General features: G+C 36.7%; 7 protein-coding genes across 7 annotated transcripts; 3 read left to right on the top strand and 4 right to left on the bottom strand. All coding sequences in view use genetic code 12, as the record gives it.

Moving 5' to 3' along the window:
• Positions 1-1,630: 1,630 nt before the first annotated feature.
• ERF1 (translation termination factor eRF1) lies at positions 1,631-2,950 on the top strand (the record flags this gene model as incomplete). The annotated part of the gene is made up of 1 exon (XM_049322479.1): positions 1,631-2,950. One exon carries the CDS (start codon positions 1,631-1,633, stop codon positions 2,948-2,950), a length of 1,320 nt encoding a protein of 439 aa, XP_049181502.1.
• Positions 2,951-3,167: 217 nt separating this feature from the next.
• Positions 3,168-5,567, bottom strand: MAK5 (putative ATP-dependent RNA helicase; the record flags this gene model as incomplete). Its single annotated transcript, XM_049322478.1, has 1 exon — positions 3,168-5,567. One exon carries the CDS (start codon positions 5,565-5,567, stop codon positions 3,168-3,170), a length of 2,400 nt encoding a protein of 799 aa, XP_049181501.1.
• Positions 5,568-6,278: 711 nt separating this feature from the next.
• KGF56_001362 (25S rRNA (adenine2142-N1)-methyltransferase) lies at positions 6,279-7,289 on the top strand (the record flags this gene model as incomplete). The annotated part of the gene is made up of 1 exon (XM_049322477.1): positions 6,279-7,289. The coding sequence occupies one exon, from the start codon at positions 6,279-6,281 to the stop codon at positions 7,287-7,289; it is 1,011 nt and encodes a 336-aa protein (XP_049181500.1).
• Positions 7,290-7,499: 210 nt separating this feature from the next.
• KGF56_001361 (sugar porter family MFS transporter) lies at positions 7,500-9,155 on the bottom strand (the record flags this gene model as incomplete). Its single annotated transcript, XM_049322476.1, has 1 exon — positions 7,500-9,155. The coding sequence occupies one exon, from the start codon at positions 9,153-9,155 to the stop codon at positions 7,500-7,502; it is 1,656 nt and encodes a 551-aa protein (XP_049181499.1).
• Positions 9,156-11,111: 1,956 nt separating this feature from the next.
• Positions 11,112-13,445, bottom strand: KGF56_001360 (ferric reductase family protein; the record flags this gene model as incomplete). The annotated part of the gene is made up of 2 exons (XM_049322475.1): positions 11,112-11,961; positions 12,325-13,445. 2 exons carry the CDS (start codon positions 13,443-13,445, stop codon positions 11,112-11,114), a joined length of 1,971 nt encoding a protein of 656 aa, XP_049181498.1.
• Positions 13,446-14,520: 1,075 nt separating this feature from the next.
• On the top strand, positions 14,521-14,904 carry KGF56_001359 (sulfiredoxin; the record flags this gene model as incomplete). The annotated part of the gene is made up of 1 exon (XM_049322473.1): positions 14,521-14,904. The coding sequence occupies one exon, from the start codon at positions 14,521-14,523 to the stop codon at positions 14,902-14,904; it is 384 nt and encodes a 127-aa protein (XP_049181497.1).
• Positions 14,905-15,010: 106 nt separating this feature from the next.
• KGF56_001358 (ferric reductase family protein) lies at positions 15,011-17,143 on the bottom strand (the record flags this gene model as incomplete). The annotated part of the gene is made up of 1 exon (XM_049322472.1): positions 15,011-17,143. One exon carries the CDS (start codon positions 17,141-17,143, stop codon positions 15,011-15,013), a length of 2,133 nt encoding a protein of 710 aa, XP_049181496.1.
• Positions 17,144-18,881: the final 1,738 nt, after the last annotated feature.

Here is an 18,881-nt window from a genome sequence, read left to right as displayed (position 1 = left end):
AACAGAAGCGGTAACACAGGCCCCAGACCTAGCGTTGTTACCTCTACTATCGAGCAGAACGAGGCGAGTCACTATCGAGCGAAGCGAGATAGTGGCTCGATAGTGGCTCGATAGTGTGGGATACTATACTAATGAGTCACTTTCGAGCGAAGCGAGATAGTGACTAGATAGGGACTCTATATAAATTCAAGTATATTTACAAGTGCTCCACTATCGAGCGAAGCGGATAATGGCTCGACGGTGGCTCGATAGGGGCTCTATATAAATTCAAGTATATTTACAAGTGCTCCACTATCGAGCGAAGCGGATAATGGCTCGACGGTGGCTCGATAGGGGCTCTATATAAATTCAAGTATATTTATAAGTGCTCCACTATCGAGCGAAGCGGATAATGGCTCGACGGTGACTCGATAGGGGCTCTATATAAATTCAAGTATATTTATAAGTGCTCCACTATCGAGCGAAGCGGATAATGGCTCGACGGTGACTCGATAGGGGCTCTATATAAACTCAAGTATATTTACAAGTGCTCCACTATCGAGCGAAGCGGATAATGGCTCGACGGTGGCTCGATAGGGGCTCTATATAAATTCAAGTATATTTATAAGTGCTTCACTATCTCGCTTCGCTCGATAGTGGCTTTACATTACCAGTTAGCAATAAAGTTCCTTGTTTTTGTGGAAACAACTTCATTTTAGTTTAGCCCTCTAAATAATAACCCCTTTATTAGAGAAATGTCAAAAAATAAAAATTCTGTATGAATAAAGCCGCAGTGTAGCTTATTAGAAAGTATTTGATACATTTGCAGTATGTATTACTAGATAGTGTTTGAATGTATTTGCAGTGTCTTACTAGAGTATTTGAATATATTTGCAGTGTCTTACTAGGTAGTGTATGAATATATTTGCAGTGATTTTTATTAAAGTCGTGTGTTGTGTCCCTAGTCAATGTGCTCCACTATCAAGCAATACTCAGTAGCTTGTTACAACACAATCTCACTCTGCTCGATAGTGTTGCTCAATACTGAGCACTTTGTAGCTTGTCACAACACTATCTCGCTCTGCTCGATAGTGTTGCTCAATACTGAGCACTCTGTAGCTTATTACAACACTATCTCGCTCTGCTCGATAGTGTTGCTCAATACTGAGCACTCTGTAGCTTATTACAACACTATCTCGCTCTGCTCGATAGTGTTGCTCAATACTGAGCACTCTGTAGCTTATTACAACACTATCTCGCTCTGCTCGATAGTGTTGGTCAATAGTGTTGTACCCGCACTTGGCACGTGATCTAGTCCTTTCTCCTTCCCCCTCTTCCCTCCCCCCCCCCCTTCCTTCCCCCTTCCTCCCTCTAAGCATATCATTTCAAACCAAATCAAACAAAAGAGGGCTCTGAACTGCTTACACTACCAAGTCACGTGCCTAAAAGAGAAGCGGCAGAAGTGAAAAATTTTGTAACTAAAATTTTCATTGGTAGCGGAAATATAACAAACGGGTTATTAAAGAAGGATCCATCTTTCTTGTTAGTGTAGCTCCAAAGGTTGCTTTTCAAACACCCAGTGGAGTAAGAGGCTATTTTAGAAGGGGCTCTCATATATATATATATATATTTTTATTGTTTCATATTCAAAATGTCAAGCCAAGAGTCAGAAGCTGAAAAGAACATTGAGATTTGGAAAGTCAAAAAGTTGATCAAATCTTTGGAAATGGCGAGAGGTAATGGTACATCGATGATTTCGTTAGTTATACCACCAAAGGGCCAAATATCATTAATACAAAAGATGTTGACTGAAGAGTACGGTACAGCCTCAAACATCAAATCTAGAGTTAATAGACTATCTGTGTTATCGGCCATTACATCTACTCAACAAAAATTGAAATTATATAATAGTGTACCTAGAAACGGGTTGGTGGTGTATTGTGGTGATGTCATAACAGACGAGGGAAAGGAAAAGAAATTGAATATCGATTTTGAGCCATTCAAGCCTATAAATACTTCCTTGTACCTTTGCGATAACAAATTCCACGTTGAGGCTTTAAATGAGTTGTTGGAAAATGACGATCGGTTTGGGTTTATTGTAATGGATGGTAATGGTGCCTTGTTTGGTGCAGTGAGCGGTAATACTAGAGAAGTATTGCACAAGTTCACTGTAGATTTACCAAAAAAGCACGGTAGAGGTGGTCAATCCGCTGTACGTTTCTCGCGTTTGAGAGAAGAAAAGAGACACAATTATGTTCGTAAAGTTGCCGAAGTAGCGGTGCAAAATTTCATTACTGCTGACAAGGTCAATGTCAAAGGTTTAATTCTTGCCGGTTCTGCTGATTTCAAAACTGAGTTGTCCAAGTCAGACTTGTTTGATAATAGGTTACAAGCTAAAGTTATAAAAATCGTTGATATTTCATATGGTGGTGAAAATGGATTCAACCAGGCTATTGAATTGTCGGCTGAAACTTTAGCAAACGTTAAATTCGTCCAGGAGAAGAAATTGTTAAATGAGTATTTCGAAGAAATTTCTCAAGACTCTGGGAAATACTGTTATGGAATTGAAGATACATTAAAGGCATTGGATTTAGGTGCTTGTGAAAGAGTAATAGTTTATGAAAACTTAAACATTATAAGGTACACTTTGAAAGATATTGAAGGTGAAGAAGTAATAAAACATGTTAACCCAGAGTTACCAGATAAGTCATGGCAAGAAGATAAGAAAACAGGAACAGATATGGAGATTTTGAAAGAGGAATTGTTTTTGGAATGGTTAGCTGAAAATTACAAGAATTTCGGTGCAGAATTGGATTTTGTCTCTGATAGATCTTCTGAAGGTGCTCAATTTGTTCAAGGTTTTGGAGGTATCGGTGCAGTATTGAGATACAAGGTTAATTTTGATCAATTGGGTGATGAAGATGAAGATGAAGACGAATATTACGATGATGATGACGATGACTTTATTTAAGGGTAATAGCGCTCATATCAATTAAAATAGCAGCAGCAATAGTAACAGCACCACCAGCAGCAACAGCAGCAGCAGCAACAACAGCAACAGCAATGGCAATGGCATTAGAAGTAAATATTATTTTGTTGCTAGAGTCAGGAGGCATACAAATTACATAGAGTTTTTTTTTTCTTTTTTTTTTTTTTTTTCTTTTAATCACTTTACTGTTTCTAACAACCTACATATCTTTGACTAAAGGTTCTACTTGTTTTCGTTTAGCTTCCCTTTTGGCATCCTTTTTGCTCTTTTTCCTTTCATTGATTTTGGCAATCTTTGCAATTTTATCATTCTTGACAGGTTTAAACTTTTTCCCATTCTTTTGTAAATCATTTAAGGCGTTTACTTTCTTGTAACCAAGAACATCCTCATGATGGTTTCCCTGAACTATTTGATGAGCCAAGTTTTGTAAGCCGCTAGTGATATATGACCGCCTACTACTTTTCCGAATTGGAGTTGCAAACAACTCTTTTAATTCGTATCGAAGTCTCTTTTGTTCTTCTTTTGTCAACAGTTTACCTTCCTGTCTTTTCCTCTGTTTCTTTATGATATCATCTTCAAAATCATCAAGATCGTGTAGGTCATCGACGCCCAACTCTTCCGCTGCTTGTTTAATCCATGAACCTTCTTTTCTTGTTGCTGTTGATGCAATACTTGCATTAGCTAGTCGTGATGCTAATTCCACTCTTGGTTTCAACTGAGAAAGTATATCCATTTCAATAGGGAGTAATGTTACATCACTATGCACATTGATCTTGTTGCTATTTTTACTAGAAGCGTTGCTAGCAACTAGTTTGCGCAACTTTTTCAAAGGTCCTGATGCTTCTTGAGGGGAGCAAAACATAACCGAGACACCTTCTTTTCCTGCTCTAGCTGTTCTTCCAGATCTATGAATGTAGACATCTGCAGACCTTGGCAAGTGGTAATGTGCCACATGATCGATGTTGGGTATATCTAATCCCCTAGCAGCAACATCCGATGCCACTAAAACAGCAGTCTGATTCTTTTCACTTGCTTCTCTGAATTTCTCCAATGATCTCAATCTCTGTTTCTGAATCATTGATGAATGTATTGCAAAAGCTGGTATTTTCAAATTGTTTAAGAATGGCACTAGTCTCTTTACCGAATCAATTGAATTTGCAAACACCAATGTAGACCCTTTATACATCAATATAAAATAGTACAAGTACAAGTCACGCTCAAGGAAACCACATTCAACCAACGCTTCAGTGATTTGACCAGAGACAATCTCCTTTGGATTTGCATCTATTAATGCCGGTTTCTTATCTTTGAATTTTAGTTTTTCATTCAATAGCTCTACAATCTCCTCGTTCTGTACCAAGGAATTCTCATTGATGCGTTTTTTATTCTTTTGTTGTTTATCCAATTTCCCGAATAAATCTCTTGAGAAAGTGGCGCTGAAAACCAAGGTTTGCCATTTCCATTCCATACCCTTTTCATTTCTTGGTCTTGTCTTGTTAAACAACTCCAATATTTTGTCAAACTCATCGAAATGTCCATCTTGTAATAAACGATCTGCTTCATCTAATACAATTGTATCTGTCAAGCTTAATCTTCTCACCAATTCTTGATCATTTTGACATAACTCTAGCATACGTCCAGGAGTAGCAACAATTATACCTGGTCCAAATTGTAGTAACCTTTGCTGCTTCTGTATTGATAGTCCCCCTGTAACGCTGACTATACCCTTGGTGGAAAGTGGAGAGTACTGTGCTAGCTTGTTCAAATGATCAACAACTTGATGTGCCAATTCTCTAGTTGGAGTGAAGATGATACCTGTTGGATGATTTATCTTTTTATTCCTGATATTTTCCTTGACTTTATCCAATGATTGTATGTATTTCTCGAGTATTGGTATTCCGTATGCTAATGTTTTTCCCGAACCTGTGGTGGCTTTACCTACTATATCCTTGCCTATTATGGCCAATGGTATTGTTTGCTTTTGAATAGGCGTAGGTCTCGTGAAATTCAAATGAGATAATCCATTCAAAATGTAGGGGCTTAATGTTGTGTTGAGCTCAGACTCTCCCCATTCAGGCAAGTTGATTTCGTTATCGTCAGGTAACGGTAGATCTAAATTTGCAAAGGCATTATACCGAAGCTCATCATCTTCAAAAGATGATGTGGGATTCCCATTTTCCTTTGTCTTGTCGTCATACTCATCTTCAAATCCGGTGAATTCCTCCTCCTCCTCCTCCTCCTCCTCCTCCTCTTCCTCTTCCTCCTCCTCTTCCTCCTCATTCTCACTAGTTACCTCAGCTAGCTTCTTGCTAAGAACCTTTGACTTCTCAGTAGAGGATTTTTCTGTTTTGTCCTCTCTCATGACTAATTGAGGTTTCCCATCTATAACCTCTACATCAACTCCACTTATTTCTTCTAGTCCAAAGAATCCACCATAATCACCCATATTATCTGGTATCTCCACTGGTTTCCATGCTAGATCATTTATCTTGACAACTTTAGATTCCTTTTGAAGTTTTTGTTTCAACGTTGGCTTCCGTTTAGACTTGCCAACCTTGTGAGCCTGATTCTTCTTTTTGTTAGCCTTGCTCTGTACCATTCTTGACTCAAGTCTCTTAGTTCGTTGCCAAAAATATTACTGCAATTAAACCTGTTTGTGGAAGCATTGACAAAGCTCTTCTCTTCTCGAATGAGATGAGATGAGATGAAAAAAAAAGTGAAAGTCACGTGACATCATATATATATATATATATTTCTTAATCATTACAATAAAATAAAAGTGGAAAGAGCCACTTTAGCCATGATTATCTAGTTTCAAACGTTCAATTTATTTCTTTTGACAATGCTAGATTAATCCGGACCCATCTGCAAACCTTAGTCATATAGTGTCTTTTGATGGTTGGGAGAAAATTAAATGAGTTTTCTTTTTGGCTCATTTTGTAAAATGCAACATTAATTTTTCCGGGGGTTTTTTTTTTGCACCCAATATTTCATCCAAGTAAGAATGAGGATGTTAATAGGATAAGAAAGGTAATCACAACTGTTATAGTTTCAAAATCTCTTCTTGATGACCACATATCTATCAAGTATATTGAAAGTCAAACCCATACGTATATATATAGATATATATATGTATATATTTGCTAAGGTTTACGAAACAAGTTTAGTCGATTAATATAAGAGTTGAAAGGAGAAAAAAAAAAAAGCATCTCATCTCTTCTCCATACGAGATAGTATAATACAATTGTTCATCTCTTCTCCATACGAGATAGTATAATACAATTGTTCTTATTCTAATTTTATAGACTTGATGACTGGGAAAAGAAAACGAGGAGGAGGATTGGGGTTGTTACATCATGCAAAAACAATTACTGGAAATAATGGTGGTGGCTTACGTACTGGGAAAAGTCTCAAGCCTCAACAGACTCGACAAATTATACGACGATTTCATCAATTGCAAAAGAATAAGCATGCGATATTAACGCGATTACGACAGTTTTATGATATTAGCGGGTGTAAATACGAGGTTATCAAACAGGATAAACTATACAGGGAGTCATTTAACAGTTTCAAGATACCGGCAAAGTATTGTGATAATGAGATATACAAAATTGATAGTACCTTGAGCAGATCAGATTTGGTTGAAATTCTTGCAAAAATTGATTCCGAGATAGAACAACGTGGAGGCATAGAAAAGTATCAAACAGCGTCCGCCCAGGGCCAAACCAGTAAGCGAGGTGGAGACTCTTCAAAAAAATTAATTGAATGGTTGCGCACTGAGAAATACGCCTTTAAGATAGGCAATGATGTTACTGCATTAGAAATTGGGTGTTTGAGTCCTCGAAACGCTATATCAACAAGTGGGATTTTCACAAGCGTCATCAAGATTGATTTGAATTCACAGGATCCTTTAATCTTACAACAAGACTTTATGAAGCGGCCCCTACCAAAAAACAAAACTGAGAAATTCAATTTGATTTCGTGTTCCTTAGTTCTTAATTTTGTTCCTTCGCATGAAGAAAGAGGCAAGATGTTGAAGAGGATAACAAAGTTTTTAAAGGAGCCCAAGGATGATAATCTGATTATGAGTAGTTTGTTTTTGGTATTACCACTCCCTTGTGTTTCAAATTCAAGATATTTCGATAATACCCAACTCTTGAAAATCATGGAATCAATTGGATTTGAACAAACATTTTACCATGAAGCAAAAAAAGTTGCATATTGGCTATTCGATTGGAATGGGAAACTCAAAAGAGCAAGATTCTCCAAAAGAGAGTTACATTCAAGATCAAATGGTAACAATTTTTGTATTACTATATAATTAATTAATTAATAACCTTTTTTGGTTTCAAAGTTTCAATATAACTTATCCTTTTCATTAAACTCATGTCAAACAATAATGCACGGGGTTTTTGTCTATTTTAGATATACATTTAATATATTAGAAAGGTTGGAAAAAGAAAAGAACAGTAGTAAGGGGTGGTGGGTGGTGGATAAGGTTCAATTACCTTTTACCATCCTCTCTTTTCTTTTATGCGTGTTCGTGAACTGGCTTAGCGTAGCCAGTAGAAGTAGCCATGACTTCTGCCGAAGGTGGGACCCATGAAGATGATTTCCATGGTAATACGCGTTGCGCATACAACTCGTCAACTTCTTCCAAGCTCAATCCTTTAGTTTCCATAATGAAGAAGTAAACAAATACGAATGAAACAGCAAGACAACCAGTGAACACAAAACCATAGTAGAAACGGATTGAGTTAATGATGAATGATGATGTGAATGAGATAAGGAAACCCCAAAGCCAATTTGAACCAATGGCAACAGACATGGACTTGGCTCTGACTCTCAATGGATAAATTTCGGATAAGATGGTAAAAACACCACCAGCCCATGTTGAAGCAAAGAAGAAGATGTACAAACAAGTAATGAAGATCATAGCTTTTCCTGTAGTCAAGTCAGTTGTTTCCTCACCAGACTCGTCGGTGATGTACAAGTTGACTGATCCGAGAACTGAGTATATGATGAAACAAACAAACATACCAGCGGAACCAATTAACAAACACACTCTTCTACCAAGTCTTTCAATGGCCCAAATGTTGACAAATGTGGAAAGGAAATTCACGGCACCCAAGATGATTGAAGTAATAAAGGAGTCGCTCATTCCAACAGCTTTGAAAATGGTGGTTGCAAAATAAAAGAAGTAATTTACACCGGTCAATTGTTGTAATGAGGCCAAGGAGACACCAGTAATGACTCTTCTGAAAATTGCTGGTTTTCCTGTAATCAACTCCTTCCATGATGCATTACCAGCCAATTCCTCTCTATCGATACCTGCTTGGATCAATTGCAATTCCGAGTACACAAAAGGATCATTAACACTAAGTTTGTTTGATTTTGCAATCGACTTTTTGGCATCTTCAATTCTCTTTTTCTCAACCAAATATCTTGGAGATTCAGGCATAAACAACATACCAATAGTCATGAAAATAGCCCAAAGGAAACATAAACCTAAAGGAATTCTCCATTGGCTTGAGTTGTTCAATTGTTTGGTACCATAAGTTGTAACGTATCCAATGAAAATACCCAATGTGATACACAATTGGAAACAACAAACCAACGTTCCTCTCAACAATTTTGGTGCGGATTCGGAGATGAACATTGGTGCAATGACTGAAACGGTACCAACAGATAACCCAGTGACAAAACGGCCAAGACTGATTTGGTACCATTTGGACAGGGATGTGATTTGGATAACAATTCCAATAACGTAAATAACCATGGAAAACATCAATCCAATTCTTCTTCCATACTTATCACCAACTTTTGAAAACACTAAACCACCAATGCAACAACCAATGTTGAAAATGGAAATAATCAAACCAGTACGGACATCGGATAAATACTTTTCACCAGAATCGTTAAGTTCACCAAATCTGTCAACGAAATCTGGCATATTAACAAAACCTGAGATTGTACCGGTATCGTAACCAAAGACAAATCCACCGAAAGCGACTAATAAACATAAAATCGTGATAAAGATGTAATCTTTCCATGTTTTGTCGATAATAATGTCATCAGAAATACTTTGTAAACTTGGAGATTCCTTGTTAGTGATTGACTCGGCCTTTGGAGTAATTTCTCCATCATTGAGGCTGCCTTTGCCTTGGTTCTCTTCCACTAAAGTCATATCTATTGAAGTGAGGGGATGAATGAGTGGATTAGAGCTAAACTATATTACTTTTCGATTTGATAAAACTTGATTGTTGAAAGAATAAAAACAAGAAAGAAAAAGAATGAAGCTATAAACTCGACTGAAGAAAACTTTAACACTGTTTTTATACCTTGGTTTGATATTTGTTTCCCCAGGCATTTCAAAAAAGAAAAACACACCACCTACTTCTTTCTTTTACAACACTCGATACAAGTTTCTCGTCTCTGGTGATCATTACCAATTTACGTCTTACACTAAATGACCTATTTACCTCTTACACTAAATGACCAAAAGCTAAGATAAAAAAAAAAAAAAAGTGCAGTAACGAAAAGAAAAGTGCAGTAACGAAAATAAAAGTGCAGTAAGCAAAAGAAAAGAATGAAACACATAACCCGTATTTGTTTTCTAGATGTTCCACTTGCAACAAAAAAAAAAAAAAATTGCTGCAAAAAAAAAAAAAAAAAAAAAAAAAAATTTTTTTCCGGGTAAATTATTTGTCTTGCCCCCAAAAAACAAAAAAAAATACGGCTTCAACATTGACTGGGCCCACCCCCCCCCCACATGTTTTCCCCCGGAATAATCGACAAAACAAAACAAATGTCATGCGTGGGGACATGATTGCAATTACGATTAACGGTTGTTGCCGTTACTGTTGCTGTTGGATGTATAATTTAAGTTAACAAAGTTGTATGTTATGAAAAGTTCCAAGCCAAAGGAAGCCTTTTTCTAGATCATCAACGAGTGGGAAGATCTACAAAAAATCTAAAGTGTTGCATTTAATTTGAATTTAATTTTTTATTTTTTCCGGAAAAAATAAAAAAAAAATAAAAAAAGAGAGTCAGTCACAATGCAACAAAGAGCTTTCAAAAGCCAAAACTGTAAAGTCTGGCATAAAGATAGAAGAAATGAAGGAAAAGAAGGAAAGTAAAAACAAGAAAAAAAAAATATACGTATATTTTAACACTCCCCTCCTTTCTCCCCGCCGTTCCCTCTCTTTCATTTCCCTCTAGTTCTTGATCAAGTAACGTTTTTTAGTTAATAAACTCAATCCAACATTTTACCATATTGCTAGCAATAGTTTTCAAAACAGAATTAAATTTGAGTAATGAAAGGGTTGATTTGATCAAATGAAAAATTTTGTGTGAGAAAAATGCAAAATTGTTAGGCTGTTACATTACATTTTAGGTCTTGCGATCAAGCGCCTCGTTCAAAATCCGTAATTACGAAAAGACCATGTGACCAAAAAAAAAAATAAAATTTTTGAAAGCGACCAAAAAAAAATAAAACTTTGAAAGATACAGACAAGTAGCCTAGGAGCCAAGATTTTGCCAAGGGTTGGAACCGAAAAAAAAATCATCTCATGGTCTGTCCCTCGAGTTTTTGTTGGTTCTTTGACGGATTACTGATGCCCTCGATTTTGTTTCACAATTTCCTGGGAGTCGTATAAAGGTATCTGTTTGAATCATGCCATCTTTTGCAGTACTTCTATTACCATTCACTTTGAACCTGATCACCTCGTTATTTTTATTTTTACTCCCTCTGATCGATAGTAATTTAATAATGTTTGCATGCTCCACCATCTGCTCGATAGCAATCTAATAATATCTGCATGCTCCATCTCTGCTCGATAGAATCTAATAATTTTTGCAAGCGCCCCAAACCTCTCTACATACTGGTCCACTAGGGAGCGAAGCGCTCCAAACCTCTCTACATGCTACTCCAAACCTCTCTACATACTGGTCCACTAGGGAGCGAAGCGCTCCAAACCTCTCTACATGCTACTCCAAACCTCTCTACATACTACTCCACTAGGGAGCGAAGCGCTCCAAACCTTTCTACATGCTAATCCACTAGCTCGCTTCGCTCGCTAGTGTCGTGTATCTCGCTTCTCTCGCTAGTGTCGTGTATCTCGCTTCGCTCGCTAGTGTCGATCTATGCCCAAACCTGTAATTGTTCGAAATAATCGACTCTCTTTTTTCCATCATTGGCAATATTATTGACAACTGATGCTCTAATATCATCAACCATGGCGGGGTGTCCACATGTAACGAAACTTGTAGAGCCTTTTGACTCTTCAATGTTAGTTTGTACCAACTTTTCAATGTCAGGTTTGCCCTCTATAAATGTAACGTGCCGTAGTTCAGACTTTATTTTCTCCAAAAAATCATCACAAAATAGGCTATTGCTTTTGATGTATTTCTGTGTTTGTTTTGCCGCTGTAATTAATGGAGTCAACTCGTTGCATTCATCCAAAAATTCATCTTGACAAAATTGGCTATTGCTTTTGATGTATTTCTGTGTTTGTTTTGCCGCTGGAGTCAACTCGTTACATTCATCCAAAAATTCCAGTACTCCCATTCGCAGCTCAAAATCTTCTCGCTCTATAGGAATGCTAGGTCGCGTGATATACACAGTACTCTCAATCTTGGTATCTTTCAATGCTATCAACTCCTTATAAAACCAAAAAAGCGACTTGTACTCCCTTATAATCCATATAAATTTGACCTTGCGTTGAGACTCCGTTTTCGTCAAATCTAATGCCTCGGAGTATATACCAGCCAGACCGCTGCCTCCAGCAATAAATACAGCACTATCATATTTGCCTGCTGGTGTTGTCTCTCCATAGCTTCCTTCAACTGCTACTCTTATTTGTGTATATCTATCTTTGTGTGTTTTCAAATATTCTGCCAAAGCCAAAGTGACGCCTTTCTTAACTTTAATAAACATTACAAGTTCGTTTTCAGTAGAAATGTATGTAAATGGGTGTGATTGCCAAAAACAGCTTGGCTTTAAAAAATGTATAAACGCGTGTCCTCCAGGCACGGCTTCCCAATCTCTTGGTTTTGCAACTACTATTTTTAGTGTTTCATCACACATCAAGTATACTTTTCCATATGGAAACCCGAATGAGTAAAGTCGGCATATCCTAATGATTCTATCAAACGCCCAAATTGTAGCCGAAACCCAATAGAACCATACACAATACAAGTTTTCAACATGAATCCAAGCACCAAATATGAAGACGGCGGCGAGTAAAATGTGTAGTAGTAAAAAAATTTCATACCATCTCCTCCGTAGTACTAAAAGACCCTGAACCATTATTATTATTCCCGCAATTGTTCCTGCAACTCCAAAATAAACATACCTGTGTACTATCAGTTTGTTCAACCGCAAGTAAAATGAGTAGTTTGCAGAATGGATGAGTATCAACACCACTACAAGTCTCGACACCCACCGATGCAAGGCAATAAATGTTGAATAGTCCCATCTAGTCAACCACTGTAAAAAATTGTTCCTACCTCCGAAAAGTAAAAGTAGAGGCATCATGGAACTTGCAAGTATACTTGCACGAACGGCGTAGTAGCGCAATAATGCTAGCGTCTTAGTATGGAATAACGGATCTCCTTCAACATACAGTATGTTTGCTGTAAAAAAATAACCACAAAGAACACCTGATGTTAGGATAATTAAGGTTTCTGCTCGTGTAGGAACCAACATATCCAAACAGTTGCAGAATGAGTGATGATTGGCTTTGTTTTTTTTCCCCGTTGCAGGTAATGAAATCCTTTTTCTAAACCAGTTAGTCAAGGGATCTGTCAATCTCTTTTGTAATCCGGGGAACAAGATTTTGGACCAATTACCTAAAGCTGCAAGAAAAAAGACAGCAACCCAATATAGTACCAAATACGCCCCATAATTCACCGACAAATCAAAATTCCCCAAGAAGTTCTGATAAGCACGCTCAAATATATGCGTTTCGGTTTCGTTGAGTTTAACGGGGAAGGTTATCAACAGGGAAGTGTTTGCAGTATTTTCGATTGATCTTGCATGAGTGTCATAGTAAAGAGTAGCTTTCCGATAAATGTCTAAACCAATCGTTTTATTGTATTGTTGACACATTGTCAATAAGGAATCTACTTGGCTCTCATGACCTGTTTTGTAGCAGTGAGCAATTGTAGAAAAGGCATTAAAATTATTACAATAACACCATTCAAACGATCTATTTTCATTGCAGAATTTTGCTCTCGTTAATTGTATTTGATAGTTACATCCATAAAATGCAATTTTGGATTGTCCGTATTTATGGAAAGGAGCTCCAATCTGAGCAGTTTCTGGCGCAATCGCAATCAATGCAGATACAAGAAAGCATAAACTGATTGCTTTTTTTAGTCGATTATGTAGTATAGATTTGGATCTGATTTGTATTGAAAGTGGGAATAGTAGAATTAGCAACCCTATTGCAACGTATAGTGCTGGGGCATACATCGAAAGCTACTCCAAAATAAAAAGACAACAGTGAAAAGCTAATGTAGAATGTGTATTTAAAGTAGTTGGTTTTTGTCACAATATTTCTTTGCATTTAATATTTGTCATTTGATATTGTAGATCAAATAGATAAGCAACAAAAGAAAAAAAAAAATAAAATAAAAAGAAAAGTTTTTCCCTCAAGTTTTATCAAAGAGCTTCTTCCATAAACGAAGGGGTGAGCTTATATCCTGTGAAGGGGAAAAAACTGCATGCAGTAAATATGACTGATCTATAGTAAGGGAATTAGTTTTAGTGTGCAACAAATCTGTCTGATGAAATAGATAAAAAAAATGGAAGAAAAAAAAAAAAAAAGGAAGATAAAATCCCGTGTGCATCACTATCGAGCAGAGCGAGATGGTGGAGCAACACTTAGTAGCTTGTTACACTCGGGTAACTTTCTATTAAAACTATATCACAAATATCGGCCATAACTTGCTAACGGATTTATAGGTCATCTTGCAAAGACAATCATATTAAGGACCCTTTTTTTGGTAGTTGCTTCGGAGTTATATATACCCGAGAAAAAAAAACCCAAAAAAAACCCAAAAAAAAAAAAACACATCGAGTTTATTAAAATCTGCTACCAATCCCGAATATCGGGATGTGGAGTCCAACCCCGTGTGTGTGTTTGAGGCATAAATCCAGTATTGCATTACTCATGTCCCTGAATTATGGAAATTAATCAGCAAGGCTGGCTTAATTTCAGAACCAGACTTTTGCTTTCTACTCCCTTGCTTTTTCTTCTTCTTCTTCTTCTTCTTCTTCTTCTTCTTCTTCTTCTTCTTTTTCTTCTTCATTATCTTCCTCCTTGTTTACACTGTTTTCAGTCTCAGTCCCCCTTAAGACATGTCACGTGATTATCACGCTCGTTTTCTTCTTTACTAATAAGGTAGCAATTCTGGAAGTGCTGATCTGCTTACAATTATTGTTAGATAAGGGCAAAATTGCTTGCACATGTATATATATAAGTATGTGTTCAAATGGCACCAATCTCTTAATATACCTCTCTGTATTGGTTTACAAGTAATTCACCATGTCGATTCAAACAAGAGGGTTAAAAGACGAACTTGTACCACTTCATGAAATAAGACGCCCAATTCCACCAGTACTAGATCACCAGAAAATAGATGCTATGGTATCCACGCTAAAGGGTGTGCCCATGGAATCTGCTACATGTAAAATAGAGGATATAACAGGTGGAGAACTTCCTCCAATTGATGTTTTTAAAATAAGAGAAGAAGGCAAAAATTATTATTTTGCATTTGGTGGTTGTCATCGATTTCAAGCTTATGACAAAATTAGCAAGGAAAACGGTAAGGAAGTACTTGTAAAATGTCGAATTCTACCAGCAACTAGGAAAACGTTGAAAATCTACCTTGGTTCATCGGTAGATGAAATGTTCAATGATATCAAATAGTGCCTATAGATTATTTAATTTTTTTTTTTCCTCCTTCTATATAAAGGACTTATCAATAATCATAGAGTTTGTTAAAGATGTTTGTATGTATTCAGTTTCACTTTACTTACGACCATACTTGAAGTTGCTCATAATAGTCAACACGTTTATGGCCAGCATTGTTCACGTTTTGAGCAACTGCACTTCTCACATCGTCTACCATCAAGGGATGGCCGCAAGCAACAAATGCCACCGAATGTAGACATTGATCAACTTCAAAAGCTACTAATTTCGAAATTGTTGGTCTTCCCTCAATAAACCTAATATGGTTTAATTCCTTTCTGGCTATTTCTGAGGATAGTTGATTACTATTATTAGTTTTTGTAGAGTAAAAAACGTTGTCTCTGTATATTTCCCCAGACTGCTTGGTTTCAATTTTTTTTTCAACTGGGCCAGAACAATCACTACCATTGCAAGAGGTGTGCGGTCTCGTTATGTAAATAGTAGCATGGATATTTGTTTTTGATAATATCCGTAACTCCTCGAAAAACCACTGGAGCGATTTGATCTCTCTCACAATCCAAATAAATTTAACCATCTTTATACTGTGGGCAGCAACATCGCTCATTCTTATCGCCTCATTGAAAACACCGGGAGCTCCAGTGCCACCGCATATAAAGATGCATGAATCGGCATGACTTGCTGGTGTACTAATTCCATAAGGTCCTTCAACTCCTACTCTGATTTTTGCTGACTTTCCTGGATGGTCTGCCAAATATTGATATAAACCATTAGTCATGCCACCTTTGACTTGACAATAACAGTGAATAAATCCATTTTCTACAACAGAGTCTATAAATGTGAATGGATGTGACTGCCAAAAGCAAGCGGGACGAATAAAATGAATAAAAGCGTAACTGGTAGGTGGTGCTGCTGCTACCCAATATCTTGGGCTTGGGATAATCACTTTCACCGTTTCATCTGAGACCAAAGTAACATCCGCCAAGGGAAAGCCAAAAAGAAACAAACGGACTAATCTAATAAATCTGTCCAAAAGCCACACAGCTGCAACTGGGTAGACAAAAGATGCATATCCCAATTCATTCACATGAATCCAAATCCCCCCAAGCCATACCATTCCCAAAACAATATGTAACAAAAGAAAAAGTTCATAAAACCTTCTTCTCAAGTAAAGCAATCCTTGTATGAGCATTGTTCCACCAGCTACTGCTGCCAATGTCCCCGCTTGCAAATATTCCTTTGTTAGTTCATGCATGAAGAATTTGCCCATCAAGTTAATATAGCCAAATGCATGAACTATAATCAAACAAAACATAACTCTTGCAGTCCATCTATGTATAGTTACAAACCTTGAATACTGCCATCTAGTCACCCACTGCAAAATATTGTTTCTTCCTGCAAATAGAAAAACCAACGGCATCATCATAATTGACATAATACCACAACGGTCAACAACGTATCTCAAGCGAGCAGCTGTCTCAGTACCTAGTACAGGGTCGTTTTCGATAGTGTTTGTATTTGTGAACACCATAATAACAACAACGATCAAGAATCCGAAAAGCACAAGTGTTTCAAGTCTCGATGGTATGAGAAACTCAACTCGACCAAGGGATTTTGCTTGGGTTTTGCACTTGCCAATCAAGGCTGGCACAGTAATTTTTGCCCTAATAAAGTTAACAAAAGGAGATGTGGATTTTCGGATTGTCCTTGGTTTTAAATACCTCGTCCAGTTAGTAATTGAAGATATAATAAAGATAACTGTAAAGTAGCCATATATACCTAACCCATAATAAACCGAGTCGTCATAGTTGCCAAGAAACTTATCATAAGCATCTCTGTATAACTTGCTGTCTTGAGAATTTAGGACCACGGGGTGGTCGATTATCTTGGATGTATTGGTGTTGGTGTTGGCAGTAGTAGTAACAGTTTTGGTATTTGAAAGATAATTCTGATACGCTATTGCTAATTGCTCTGGTGACAATTCAACTTTACCATTGAGCATACAATATCTAATTAACCCATTCAAATACTTTGATGTGTTTTTTTCTCCATATGAAAGACAACCCATTACGGATGCAAGCCAGTTCGGATTGTTGCAAAGGCATGTATGGTTTGTATTATAAGGTGATATGCTTTCACAGTACCTAGCATTATCATTGACTAGTAAGTTACAAGCATAGGCAAATTTCATATACTCATACCTTGGATACGCCAAGTTTCTCAACGATGCATGTAGCATGTTCCAAAACAAAAAGAAAACCGCCAATGAAATGAGCTTCATTTTTTTTGATTGATTGATTCGCTAGAGCCCTTCATCATGAAAAACATTAGTGACAGCAAAGTTTCAACATTATTTATGGTGAATGAGATCCAGATTTCGTCTTATCAAAACTACACTTGATTCAATCTCTCCAAAAAAGTGAAATAATAAGAAAACAAAAAAAAAAAAAAAAGGAGAACACTTAACCATGAGAAATTGCCAAAAGTTTCAACAAACTCGTCATCTAGAATAATAGTCACATTTTACATTTATGTGGGTGTATATATTACGATAGTAAGCAAAATGCATTATCACTATCACAAAACGTCTCTCTTGGTTTGGGTCAGGTCCCTCCTTTTTTACTTCCCCCATTCCCCACACACCCTCTAGTTTGGTAATTGAATGATAACCCATAAAAAAAGAAAAGAACAAGAAAAATAAAAATTCAAGTGTTGTCAAACATTACTTATTTTTCCTCACTAAAACGTGTCAAGCTTGATATGATGGCTTTTTCAAGTGCAATGTTTACATTCACCATGGTCCAACTCAAAAGAGTTATTTTATTTCTTCTATAAAAATGAAGTTCTTTGCTCTATAAAAATGAAGTCCTTTGCGAAAGTAAAAAGTAGGAAACGAGAGACTTTTTAACAAGCAATTTGGACTGAATAAAAGCACACTGAATTGAGATACAAGCTTTTTCAATACTTTTTGTAGTTTATACCCATCAAGAAAAACTCCAATAAAGTAGTTGCTTCGACTTAACTTAAATGAGGGTGTAATGCACTCAACCAATTTTTTGTATGTAAAGCGAGTCATGTACAAAGGTTGCAAAATGCATGCATGCATGTTGCAAGGGGGTAAAGTCGTGTAGAGTACAGAAAAATACCTCCAAAGGTTAACCTTCTGTACAAACTCTTAGCAAATTATGATGGTACAAGTTAGAACAGCGGTAGGGCTCAATACTGCATTAGTTTCATTTGTTGTCAAAGACTTTTTGATGAGTCCTATCAACAATAACTAGTAATATATTGTGGTTGTTTATGCTACACATTAGGAAGATGAATTTTTCTCACTTGAAAGATGAGATTTGTCTATATTGAAAAATAAAATGATAATGATACCAAAACATACAACTAAACTGATTAAAGTAGAACTCTCAATATTTGGAAAGCAAATAATTTCTTAAAGTCAATCAAAGCCTTTCGCCCACAATTACACACAACTCAGGCCCACGTTTGAGCTTGTTTGTAGAAATCAACTCTTTTTTTTACAGTAGTTTCAATCTTGAAGATCGTTTCTGACTAGAGGTGAGAACTTCATTGTAGGTTGGGGGATAAAGCAAAGATCTGAAAACTAATAATTTTGAATCTTGTAACTCTGAGAATAATTTTTTCCTTGCATTGTATATTTTTAAAGGTTATGGGGAGGTGTCGCTATATTTACGGCTATGAAAACAGTACATACAATACATATGATATTCGTCAACCTTTTCTACCAAGAAGAAAACTAAATGACAAGTGCTCCACTGCCTTTCTTTGCCTCCCCCACCCCCCACCTCCCCACCCCTATTTTCAGTAAAGCCTTTTTAGTTATTTTTCTAGAGGATAACAGTCTTTACAAAGACTTTTGATGATGCTAAAAAACTTTTTCATCTATTTTATTTATGGTTTAGAGAAAAATTTTTAAAAAAAAACAAAAAGCTATTCTTTTCAGCTTA

Source organism: Candida oxycetoniae, assembly GCF_023343755.2.
Source record: "Candida oxycetoniae strain CBS 10844 chromosome Unknown scaffold2, whole genome shotgun sequence".
NCBI classification, from domain to species: Eukaryota; Fungi; Ascomycota; class Pichiomycetes; order Serinales; family Debaryomycetaceae; genus Lodderomyces; species Lodderomyces oxycetoniae.
Note: the sequence above shows the minus strand (reverse complement) of the source record. Positions and strands in the feature narration are given on the sequence as shown.